The 13,902-nt window shown below is 35.8% G+C and overlaps 1 protein-coding gene across 1 annotated transcript in view; it reads right to left on the bottom strand.

Moving 5' to 3' along the window:
- Positions 1-13,902, bottom strand: part of LOC109106309 (proton myo-inositol cotransporter-like) — a 52,870-nt gene that overhangs the window by 10,964 nt on the left and 28,004 nt on the right. Inside the window, exon 4 of the mRNA XM_042745959.1 lies at positions 6,880-6,988. Coding sequence (XP_042601893.1) covers positions 6,880-6,988 — 109 coding nt within the window. The remainder of the gene's footprint in view (positions 1-6,879; positions 6,989-13,902) is intronic.

The following is a 13,902-nucleotide window of genomic DNA, read 5'->3' as shown; positions in this document are numbered from 1 at the left end:
TGTGTCTTATTCTCTGCACACCACTGCAAGTGCTTTCTTTTCTTGTTTCATAATACAATGCTTCTGGCAGTGGGTCAGCGACCCCTGTGGATTTGTTCGGATAATCTCAGCTGCAGATCTAAAGGTCTTCCAAGTGGTTAATATCACCTTCTGCCCTTGAATCATGTTAGTATTGATAAATGCAAGATAAGGACACCAAATATCATATGTATTTGTAACCTGTCTTTAAACTACAAACTACAGTATATCAATTTACTCAAAGATGTGCGAAATTGGTGAAATACTCCTATTCCACTTTAATATGCATATAACTTTAAGCAAGCCATCTGATTCCACCAATCAGAGTTGCAGCAGGCAAAGTGTTCCAAAAGAGATCTTTAGCTCCGCCCATTCCCCATAAAGCACCACGAATTACGTAATCAAGTTGGTCTACTTACTATAAAGACATTGATTTGTATCACAAAGCATGATCATTTCAACAAGATCAGTTCATCACAACCAGCTAAATTACCAGCTCCATTGTTTATCAACCAAAATATAAGCCTATTTCTGGATTTTTATAGTTTATGTAAGCTGGATTGTTTATGCCGATAGTTAAAAGATTCTCAGTGAAGCTGAAAAATAGAAAAACAAGACAGATTGACCTTCAGAATTATGAAACACTACCGCAGACATGGCTTTGGGTTATCTAAGTGCTGTTATCCTCCTTACACATGAATACAAATGAAAGATTTCGTTAAACACGGAATGCCAAAAGCCGTGGACTCATGCCAAGGTGTGAGATGGATTCCTGTCTGAAAATAGAAACTGAAGAGCACTCGGACATAACCCTGCCTGACAAATTCACCCCAGACTTCTCGATGTGAGTCAAGGGATCAACAGAGATGTAAGATGGCGAGCGAGGGATGGAGGGAGGGCTCTGATGTGTATAGAAGAGGTACTTGCAGAGTGTTTGGATGAGAAAAAGACTGGTGCAGTAAACATCTAGACTGGATCTCATTTGAAAGGGCTGTGTCTAGGGGATTCACAATTTTTTTTGATGCTTTGAGAAAAATTATTACTGACTAGGAAAGCCTACAGTCACTTTTAGAACTCAAGACTTCTCTTTGCAGATCTGAAACTAAGCAGCAACATGGACATCTTTTCTGTCAGAAAGATGAATACATTGAACAGATATGGATGAAACATCGTACTTAAGTACTCTGAAAGAGTCCTTAATTTTTTGTGGATCAACATACAGACCAACCGAGTCTGATTCCTGATTAATGACACCTATGAGCCACTTCTTTTCATATTTAGTACATTTATTCATTTAGCAGATGCTTGTACCCAAAGTGACTTAAACCTTCAGAGCAGAATTAATCTGACTTGCTTGCTGAACCGAATATCATTAATTTCACCCTGTCTGCCTCAGTGAACCAAAAACTGATTATGATGATTGTTTTATTTTGTTCTAAAGGCGCATAAGACCTAAATAAGTCTTCAGTGGAATAAGAAAAAATGAATGATTTAGAAGTTTCGTAAATAAGGAAAATCATTCAATGTCTTACAATGTGCATCCTTATCAGTGAGATAAAAAAATAAATAAAAAAAATCCAATGTTGGGAAGGAGTGGATGTAACTAATAGACAATCAACAAATAAACAGCCAAAGTAACTATAACCTTTTATTGTACAAAACTGTGAAAATGTTTTGTAAAATAAAGTTTCCAATAAAGACCAACACGTCATCCAAATACATTCTGGATTAAGAAGATGCTCTTGAGGCCAATCTGATTGCTTGGACTTGTAGGGCAATCGTCACACGTTATTTTAAAAGTAGAACTTGCTGTTAGCATGCAAAAGTACAGCACATTCTTGGTATGCAAACACTCTCTTCTCAAAGATGTGCATCTGAAATATTTCACAATTGTGTCTCTATGTAAATGCACCATTAATAGACTAGTCAGTTGTCAGACAACTAGTTGATTAGTTGACTGGCCCGTTTTTTATTGGAGTGGATCATTTCATAAATCGTACACTTTGAAAACAAGCGGTTATTGAAGGATAGGAAGTATACTGCAAATCTAGAAGTAAATGTTGTACAAACAGCAAACCTACGAGTAAATGGTGTACAAAGATGATAGCCAATCATATCAGAGGTAATTTACGTGAATAAACCTTAAATGTATAGTAGCAAAAAAGTCAATTTAACTAAGATTCAGAATGTGACTCATTTCTGAAGATTCGTAAATAAGAGGATTCATTAAATGTCTCACAATGTCTATTCTCATCAGTGAGATAATTTTTTTTTTTAAAAATCCATTGTTAGGAAGGAGTTAATGCCTGATCATTTCTGACCCTAACAGTTTGAGATAGGCAGATGCAAAACTATCCATTTTCATAACCGAATATAATCGTGGATTCTCTGAATAATGATAATTGGGCATCATCATGTGCACCAGAGCCAGCTAAAACGAGATGCATGGAATATATGAATGCTAAGCATGGCCCTTCAATTTGACAGCTAATAGACATTCAACAAATAAACAGCAGAAATATCTATAACGTTTCATTACACAAAACTGTTAAAGTCTTTATAAAAAAAAATAAAAAATTCTAATAAAGCTCAACACAACATCCAAATACAAAATATATATGACTCTTTTAAGTCTTGTTTAAGTAACTAGAATGCATTTTATAAGAAGTCATTAATGTTAAAACCCCCTATTATTCCGGAAATATAAAAGTGTACACAGGTGCCAGAAACCAGACACTCTCAAATACACAATGTTCTCTCGTAAGAGACTCCCGCTGGTCGGCAGACTGCCTCATTCACTTTAGCCGAAGGTACACACACCTCACTCTGACATTTAAGTTATGAGGCTTTCTCAAAGGTCTTACTGCTGCCACACTCCACAGAGAGAAAAGTGAGAGTTCTTCATACACCATTTGTCTTCCTCATACACGCTAAGCCCTCAAAGGCATGATTTTAATGACTGAAAGCTCAACAACACCACACTAGGTTGTGATTTCACAGAATGTCACTATGCCTTGCCTTTGTGTGTGTGTGTGTGTGTGTGTGTGTGATTAATTACGCAGTAGGTATAATCACACATCACCAGAATGTTGGTGTCAGTCCTGTTTTAGAGCAACAACTATATACACTATATACTATGTACAACCATAACAAAACTGACTTCATAAATATTCAGGGATCATACCCCTAGTCCTGTGTGGAAGGAACTGCAGCAGACAGCTAGTTATCTCTCAAAGGTCTTAGCTTCACTCACTGACTTGTTGCTTCCATCAATTTTGTTGTCTGGGTGCTTCCTACATGTTGTGCTCTACATCAGTTTCATCAACAAGACCAGCTCTTTCGAGTTTGAGTCCAGGCCATGATCTAAGTAGGAGTCACAGTTAAGACCATGACCAGAAGAGGGTCGAGTCTGAGTCAAGACAGAGACCTGAAGGGGGTCAAGTTTGAGTCAAAGCATGTCAATGAAAATATGGACTTGAACTCAAGCTTGAGAAAGACTCGAGTGAGTATGGTTTTGAGTACTACAACACTGCTCTACACTCAATCAAAACCAACATCTGCATCTGAAGCTTCTTTTGGTAATGAAGAGATAAAACTGGCTGGCATTTTGGATGTGACTTCCTTTAGTTGTCAATCCTAAATCATTGACTATAAATGTTGGCATTTCCTGGGGTGGTTTCAATACATTCTGATTATTTTTCTTAGTCCCATTGTCTGATAAATTGGCAGATTTATTTTTAAACCTTAAATTGATCAATTTAAATTGATATTGTATTTTCTTTTAAAAAATGACTAAAGGTTTCAGGCTTTCAGATATCTTATGTCTTCCAAAATAGCAGCCCTGGATATAAATGAGCATTCTAAAAGGAGTTTGCATACGGACTGACTCATAGAGCAACAGATTGCTTGTGCTGTGTTTGGTTGAATCGCAGACACAATCCATCTTCATGATAAACGTGATTTAACAGGACTGAAGGGATGTAATGGAGAACAGGCTGGGAGTGTTGAGGGTACTGTGGACTTGCTCTCAGCACTGAAGCCAGTGAAAAATGAGAGTGTGAGACAGAAAAACAGACACACTAAGAGAGAGATAGACAAAGAGGTAGAGAGAGAAACACTCCCATGGGGACTAACCTATTTCACTAATGAAAGGAATGAACATTGTTTTGTACTCAGATGGTATACGGTATTATATAGACACACTGATCTGCACCCAACAGCACACACAAAAAGACAGACATAACCAAATATGAAAGACATTCATCTGACCAAAGTATTATGGCTGTTGACACAGACAGCAGCTAAAATGTCACATAATGGGAATAAAAATGGCTCGCAGAGACTAAAAATTATATTATATATCAGTAAAGTCTGGTCCACGTTGCATGTAATGCTGCCTTTAAATCATGTTGGAATGGTTTTATGCAGTTAATGAATATTATGTAGACGAGATAAGTGCACATGAATGCCACAACAATGAGTGTTTGCAAATATATGTGATAGAACTATTCGGGAACTGCAGAATTGTTGAATTATGTTTGCTATTATGGAACTTGCAACCATACATGGGTAACAATGCTTTTGGGAAATGCACCCCAGATCAGAACATGCCGTTTCAAGAAAGCTCTCACCAATTTTGTTTGCAATATGCATCAGACGGTCAGTGAACAGACAGTGGGAGGTCCATGGCTTGTAAGCATGAATCATGAGCAACTCCATACGGATCAAAAATCACAGAATGCCAAAGACCGATGCTGCCAGAACTGCCGCAAAGCCAATGAACAAGCCATTGTGTGCCAGAAAGAACCAAAACAGGCCAACAGTGTATCACTCGAAGCAATCTGTATCGCTGATGACCGCTAGTGCCTCTAATTAGCATCAATCTTTATTAAAACACAGAGTTTCCGGATTGTTCTGCCAGTTTTAGCAACAAGGATTAATCTAATCATTTTATCCAGGCTTAGTTGCTATGCACACATACAGGATGTCATCTCAGAAACCCATGACCACCCAACATCAGCAATACTGATCACGCCACAGCTCTTGAGACTTGTTTAAACATTAGCATTTTTTTGCTAGCATGTAACGACAATGTTTTATACTAAATAATACATTAATTAGCAATTAAGGCATGTGAATAATGGCTTTGGAGTGAGAAAGCTGTTTGCAGGAAAGCAGGCATGTTCAATGTCTGATTGGAAGGAAGCATTAGCACAAGCTAATTACACCAGTGCTTCAACCTACACAGGGGTCTCGTCCATCAGGAGGGGCTGCTGATCACTGATAAAACAAATCTATTGTCCTTGTGTCCAGATATAATAAGCCGATGAAGACACTGTCTTTTTTGTTCAGAATTTAGCAATTCTTTTATTGTGTTATATAAAATGCTGTGTCATATAAATATAAATGAATACAGTGCTTAACAAATTAATTAGACCACAACTTTATTCATTTATTTATCCAGTTACTTTCAATAAATACAGTCTAATAAATTTGTTAAGCATGCTAAACAAATTTATTAGACAACCTGTCATATTAAATCATTGTCATTTATTAGGCAAATAACAAACTGAAACAACTAAATAGTCTTTAATCACACATAATAACAAAACCTTAATATATTGTATGACCTCCTTTGGCCTTGATAATAGCTTGAATTCTTTCTGGCATTGTTTTTATGTACTTTTCCAAAGTCTCTGTTGTTACTGACAGTAAATGGGCATATAAAAAAAATATATATATAACGTGCTTTACAATTTTTTCTGCACTTTTTGTTATCTGAAAGTATATCTGAAAATTTATGGATAACGGTATATATATATATATATATATATATATATATATATATATATATACACACACACAAACATGCTGTAACTACAGTGTTATAAAGACTACATGCTTGTCTGAACCAAATCAATATTTCCAACTGACATAAAATCGGCACACGTCCCCCCAGACATTTGCTCCATGAGAGGTATTGACAAATGCTTCTTGCCGAGGTTAAGCTTGACAGACAACACATCCCACAACAAGACTTCCTGTGTACAAAGACTGACATCTGACAGTGCAGAAACGATTGAAGAGTAGAGGATTTTGGATAAATACGAAATAGCACATCAGGTTAAACCTCACAGATACTTCATAAATGTGTGTATGAGTGTTCCTGTCAATTTTAACTGCTCTACTGTCTGTCTAAACCTGCTCTGAACAGATTGATTGACAACGACAGAAGGATAAGAATGGTGTTTGATTGATCGAGAATGCCATTTTAGGACCCATCTGTCATGACCCATCATCTTCCAAAATGACAGCTGAGAAAAAGTAAACACACAGTCACACACACAATTTTCTCCCCTCCCTCCCATAAACACTTCTCATTTTGCAATGAGGTGTTGCCTAGCAACAGCACACACTCCGAGATGGTTTACGTTGCTTGAAAAATAGTTCAGCGCATAAGGAGCGAAAAGGAGAAGGGTATCCTCTAAAGTTACAATAAGGTTCCATTTACTAACAATGAGCACTACATTTGTTACAGTATTTATTAATCTTTGTTAACATTAGCTTCCAATCTGTCACTAGAGGTTCCATTTAAATATGGATACTTCCTTAAATTTTGTTCCCTATGTAGACAGCAAGGAAGCTAAGATGGTTTTGAAACAGTTTACAATTTTTTTTTTTTTTCAAAGAAAACTTGACTGGCATTATAAGTGCTTTTAAAAGTTAAAAAAGGGGGTACAACATGGCCTCCTAAGAAAATAACATATTTGATAATAGAATTTGAAATGGCACATACTGATTTAGGTTGAGATTCAAAGAGCACCTGACAATTGAGCTATGCATTGAGTAATTGAGACTTACATGACCGTGTTGATGCCAGAAAGCTGCTGGAACATCTGGAGTCCACAACCCACAATGAGAGCACGGCGTGCCGGAGGGTAGGTCAACATGCGCCAGATCACCGGGCCCTCTGAAAGCACAAATATAAATACATGTTTATGTCAATATGTAGACCGGCATCAACAACCAGAATGACTCACATACTATTATAAGGAATACCACTGATAAAGCCTCATTTACACTGTCAGTGATTAATTGGATTAATGAGCTTTGTAGGAGCCTTGTAGGAATCATGGGTGTAGATTTGAGAATGGATGATATTCAGTTTAAAGCCCTTTTTATGCTCCAAAACAACCAAAAATATCAAGTGGCCCAGCAAGAAGCAACACTAAGAAATGGTTTTTATACTGTTACACACACACACACACACACATACAGTGTGTGTATATATATATATATATATATATATATATATATATATATATATATATATATATATATATATATATATATATATATATATATATATATATATATACATACATAGGGTATCAGACAATTAAAGATTCGATTGGGAGCATGTTTGAAACATGAGGAGCCGAATTCCACAGAAAGGCTCAAGACACAGGATGCTATAAATCAAATCCTAGTGCCATGAGTCTGAAGCAAGCCTAACCAACAAACTCTTTCAGAAAACAGCTTTCAGCATTAAAGAAAAGAACCCGCATTGACAATTCCAAATCAGAAAGGAGACTGTCAAATTTGGGGCAAGCAGGATTAATGGTCAAAGACACAGCATATAATGGCCATCACATGAGGAAGATCATTAGTAGAAACTGCTTTGGGTGGTTTCCCCCACTTAGAAAAAATAACCAGACTGAAATTCCTTAGAAGACCTTTTCAGAATCAGAATCAGAAAGAGCTTTATTGCCAAGTATGCTTACGCATACAAGGAATTTGTTTTTAGTGACATCAGCTTCCAGTACACAGAGACAACAACAACACACAAAGGACAAAAAAAAACACCTCTCTGGTCTTCACAGAACATATCCTTACTCCACAGAATGGCACAGAACGGCCTTTCCATTTCCATGTATATGTATATAACGCACTGCATTTCATGAAACGTTTGTTTATTCTTCCCATTTATTTAGACAAATAACTGACCAACAAAAAATGCCTTAAAAATTAAGATACAAATGATACCAAACGAAATTCGTTCCAAAGAAAATAATTCTACAAACAAAACATATGAAGTGGTCAAAAAATTATGTCTGACCCACTTCCCTTCTTCCAGCGTACTGCGGTTCGATTTACCACCCCTTATGATGTTTACAATTTTCTTAATTAGCAAATTGAACTAAACAAAACACAAACCAATAATATTTAAACATAAATAATATAAAATAAAAATACACTTTCTTAAATGGCTACAACTCTCCATATTTGACTATCATGTTTCTATTCACAATTTTCTTAATTAGATATATATAATATATATATATATATTATATATATATATATAGATATAATATATATACATACATAGGGTATCAGACAATTAAAGATTCGATTGGGAGCATGTTTGAAACATGAGGAGCCGAATTCCACAGAAAGGCTCAAGACACAGGATGCTATAAATCAAATCCTAGTGCCATGAGTCTGAAGCAAGCCTAACCAACAAACTCTTTCAGAAAACAGCTTTCAGCATTTTTTTTTTTTTTTTTTTTTTTTTTTTTTTTTTTTTTTTTTTTTTTTTTTTTTTTAGGAAAGAATAGAACCCGCATTGACAATTCCAAATCAGAAAGGAGACTGTCAATTTGGGGCAAGCAGGATTAATGGTCAAAGACACAGCATATAATGGCCATCACATGAGGAAGATCATTAGTAGAAACTGCTTTGGGTGTGTTTCCCCCACTTCGAAAAAAATAACCAGACTGAAATTCCTTAGAAGACCTTTTCAGAATCAGAATCAGAAAGAGCTTTATTGCCAAGTATGCTTACGCATACAAGGAATTTGTTTTAGTGACATCAGCTTCCAGTACACAGAGACAACAACAACACACAGGACAAAAAAACACCTCTCTGGTCTTCACAGAACATATCCTTACTCCACAGAATGGCACAGAAACGGCCTTTCCATTTCCATGTATATGTATATAACGCACTGCATTTCATGAAACGTTTGTTTATTCTTCCCATTTATTTAGACAAATAACTGACCAACAAAAAATGCCTTAAAATTAAGATACAAATGATACCAAACGAAATTCGTTCCAAAGAAATAATTCTACAAACAAAACATATGAAGTGGTCAAAAAATTCATGTCTGACCCACTTCCCTTCTTCCAGCGTACTGCGGGTTCGATTTACCACCCCTTATGATGTTTACGATTTCTTAATTAGCAATTGAACTAAACAAAACACAAACCAATAATATTTAAACATAAATAATATAAAATAAAAATACACTTTCTTAAATGGCTACAACTCTCCATATTTGACTATCATGTTTCTATTCACTTATTGTGTATGTCTTTTAATAACTATTGTATAGCTTAAGGGATCAAATTCATGTTTAGTATGCATGTTTTTGAATCTTCTTGCTTGAAACGTTTCTGCCAATCAATTATTTGTCAAATGTATCATATTCTTGTTATAGGAATCATGTCCAAAATTATACTCCATAAGAGCGGGAAAATTGTGATAGGATAACATTTGATTTATGAATGGGGTTGAGAATTATACAACGCCCCGAGCAAAGACAATATCTAATTGGTTAAGACACCATTTGGGAAGTGTCCCACAGCCCAGTTTAAATACTAAGGACACCATCAAATTGGCTCTTCCCTCTTCTCTCTTCGCCCTCTCTCACCTCGTCTCAGCTTTTTAGCCACAGCTTTGAGCTATGCTTTTCAGTCATGCTTTTAGCTTTGCTAGCTAGCGTTCCAGCGTGCTTCGGCCTGCACGCCCGCTGCTACTTAGTCACGATGAGAAGAAACACAACCTAGTCTCGTCAAACTTTACTTCTATTCTTTTACTTTAGTTTCTTTTCTATTCCGTTGAGAGATGTTCTCGTGTTCTGAGTTAAGTAATGCCGTGTCTCCGAGTCCGACCTTGAGTGCCCACCTAAAACTACTTCAGACAACTCCCAACCACGGGCTTCCCAAGACGTCACTTGAACGACTACTGAACTTCCAGCCAATCAGCAACCTCGGGAAACCCCCTTTTCGACAACAAAGGGAACCCCCTTTACACAGGCAATGCAAGTAACTTACCTCCAGACTCTGAGCTGAACTGGTGTATCTAATATAATTTTAACCTCATTGAGGAACCGATTGATGGTTGTTCATGTCTATGCAATTTCACGTATTGCTGTAAACTTGGTATTTCACATTTTCATTCTCTTAAATTATTTCCTAACTTTCTCTCTTCCTGCAACTTGTGTGAATGTGTGAGTGCGTGTGCTTATGTGTTAGATTAGTTTATTAGATTTATCTAATAAAGCTTTATTCATATTGAAAAGGGAAGTATCTTGTGTTTTGTGCTTACAAGGTAATGTCTTAAACTGCGGATCTTGTTACTGTGCTAATTAATAGTGTTTTCACTATATTTTGGATATTAATATCCATTGCAGAGTTGATGTTATACGGCTCGTTCAGTAAATCGCTGGCCGATCAGCTGTAAAACAGTTATTCTGTCCAAATTCCCTTTAAAATCTTAAATGATTCCCTTTGAGCTAAATTGACCTGTTTCCTTAACATATATATGTATGCATATAACAGCTAATAGACAGGTTTGTTTGTTTGTATCTCCCAAGTGTGAAATTAGAATGGTTGCCTACTCTCCATAAGCTGATAAGGAGGCTGATCCATGGCATTAAAATAAATAACATACATTCGTTAATACATTCAAACATTTCTCAAAGGCAGCAAAGAGACTACCACAGAAAAAAATCAAAAGTATTGAGAAATAAAGAGAAAAATAATGGCATGAAGAGGAGAAAATGATACAGAAATTTTTATTTTTGGGTGTATTATTCTATTAACTCTATGCTCTCACACATAAAACCCTATTGGGAGAGAAACTGTCCTGTGTTAGCATGATATTGTCAGAGGAAGCTTGCAGGTTCTCATGACTGGATATTCTCCAGAGACAGCGACTAGAGACGCTCATTTGATTACAGCTCCAAACTCAAATTCATGAACCACTCGGATCAGGCCTATACAGAGGAACAGCGCTTTTAATGAGATGCTAACTTCATTCACCCAGACATGCAATCCATACTTTCAAACAAAACTTACAAAACATCTGTGTGCTCTTTTAATCTAATTTCAGTACGAACTTGGTAACCAAGCAATCATCTGACGTCATCACTGAATACAACACATCTGTATACTGTCTAAGATGAAGTAAAGGACCATTTGTTTTCTTTATTTGTATATTTTAAAGTACACACTATATTTATATTTTTTCCTTTCATGGTTTTATTTTTTCGAAACAAAACAAAACAAAAAAAAAACAAGACAAAAAGGCAGTTTTAAAGTGTATACTGTGCAGTATGCAAAAATCATTTTTTTCCCTTTAACGACTTTATATTTATTTAAGAAATCACCAACAAAACAAAAATAATACATAAAACAAAACATAAAAATATAAAACAATAAATATTTTTATTTTAGGAAAGAAAAAATATTTTTTTTTGCAGTTGTAAAGTGCATACACTGTGTTGTTTGAATTGGAATATAGAACATATTTGAAGAAGTGCTGTGATCAAGCCCTTGAGTTTTTTCTCTTAACATACTTTACACCCTTAAATTTGCTGTCATCCTGACAAAGATTTCATCTCCATCTCCATGGAAACCACTCAGCCAGATAGCTTCCCTCTTTGGTAATATCAAAGGTAGAGACATTAATGAAAACAGTGAAATGTTTGCAGTTTAGCTGCTGGTGAAGAGCCTAAGTTGTGTGTGGCATGTAGGCTTGAACCGTGTTTTTTTTTTTTTTTTTTTTTTAATGAGAAGGTAATTATTTTCCTTTTGATCCTTGCTGTCATGGAATCCCCAATTATGTTCAACTGCAATGTCACTAACCAGAAAAAAAGCCTTTTTACTTAAAAGCCTTTGTAAATAATTAGCATGTGCACTCTTGACTTGTGTGCCAAAAACTTCTTTAAGTGGAAGTCATTTTACACATCATATACTGTTACATGATCTCTTTACAGTAAAGAGAACAAACTCAGCAAGCACAAAATCATTTCACAGCATTGAGTTTGGTGTCACTGGGTTATGCTGCAGTACAGTGCAAATGCAAATAAAAAAAAAAAAAGATCTGTACAAAACTGCAACACAAGTACTTATTTTATATATATAATGAAAATGGTGTTTTGTAAATGTATTGAAAGTTTGGGAAGTTTTTATTAGAGTTCTATTATACAATTACAGAATCACTTATTTCTCATTTAATGTCACATTATCAGATGTTTACAGAGAAAATTGCATGGCAAAATCTTTTAGGTATAAGGTTCATGGAAACATTAGCAGGGGCAGTGCTAACATCATAACAATATTTATGCAGAACATTTATAGTAATACATTTATTATGAGAGCTGGGTAGAGCTGGTTGATTTACAAACTGTAGTCCATTACTGATTATAGAATACATGTGTTACAATCCCTTCCCTGTCTGGTCTACAACTCCCATAAACTACTTATCTGTGTCTGGTTATGTTTCTCTGTTGTTTCCAATCAGGAGGACTATAAAGGATGCATTCACAAACACTCACTTTGCTGAATATTGTTAGCCTGTAACCTTTCTCTTGTTTCTGTGGTTTTTTGCCTTGCCTTGCCTTTGTGTTCGACCTTGGACTGTTTACCTTGTTTTTGATTGTTTGCTGCCTGCCCTGACCATTGCCTGTTTATTTGATTACCCTTTTGTGTGCCCTGGATTATAACTGTTTGCTGTTGTTTGACCCTGCCAGTTTTGACCACTCTTTTAAAACAAAACCTGCACTTGGATCCACTACTGTGTTATCTTGCCTCCCCAACTTAACAACATGATGAAAACAGTAGCTAGTAGCAAGGTTACTCATTTTAGGCTATGTAATCTGACTACTTTTTAGGTTACTCTTATATTACTTATTAACAAACTTGTTTTAGACTTACCATTAAACATACCATATTGATATATATATATATATATAGATTTATATATATATATATATATATATATATATATATATAAAGCAAATAGAAAGTAATATATTTATTATTATTATTATTACAAACTGGATTCCAAAAAAGTTTGGACACTGTACAAATTGTGAATAAAAACAGAATGCAATGATGTGGAAGTTTCAAATTTCATTATTTTATTCAGAATACAACATAGATTACATATCAAATGTTTAAACTGAGAAAATGAAAAATGAAATAATTTTAAGAGAAAAATAAGTTGATTTGAAATTTCATGGGATCAACACATCTCAAAAAAAGTTGGGGCAAGGCCATGTTTTCCACTGTGTGGCATCCCCTCTTCTTTTTATAAACAGTCTGCAAACGTCTGGGGACTGAGGAGACAAGTTGCTCAAGTTTTGGAATAGGAATGTTGTCCCATTCTTGTCTAATACAGGCTTCTAGTTGCTTAACTGTCTTAGGGTGTTCTTTGTCGCATCTTCCTCTTTATGATGTGCCAGATGTTTTCTATGGGTGGAAGATCTGGACTGCCGGCTGGCCATTTCAGTCCCCGGATCCTTCTTCTACGCAGCCATGATGTTGTTATTGATGCAGTATGTGGTCTGGCATGGTCATGTTGGAAAATGCAAGGTCTTCCCTGAAAGAGACTACGTTTGGATGGGAGCATATGTTGTTCTAGAACTTGGATATACCTTTCAGCATTGATTGTGCCTTTCCAGATGTGTAAGCTGCCCATGCCACACATGCACTCATGCAACCCCATACCATCAGAGATGCCGGCTTCTGAACTGAGCACTGATAACAACTTGGGTTGTCCTTGTCCTCTTTAGTCCGGATGACATGGCGTCCC

Source organism: Cyprinus carpio, chromosome A4, assembly GCF_018340385.1.
Source record: "Cyprinus carpio isolate SPL01 chromosome A4, ASM1834038v1, whole genome shotgun sequence".
NCBI lineage: Eukaryota > Metazoa > Chordata > Actinopteri > Cypriniformes > Cyprinidae > Cyprinus > Cyprinus carpio.
Note: the sequence above shows the minus strand (reverse complement) of the source record. Positions and strands in the feature narration are given on the sequence as shown.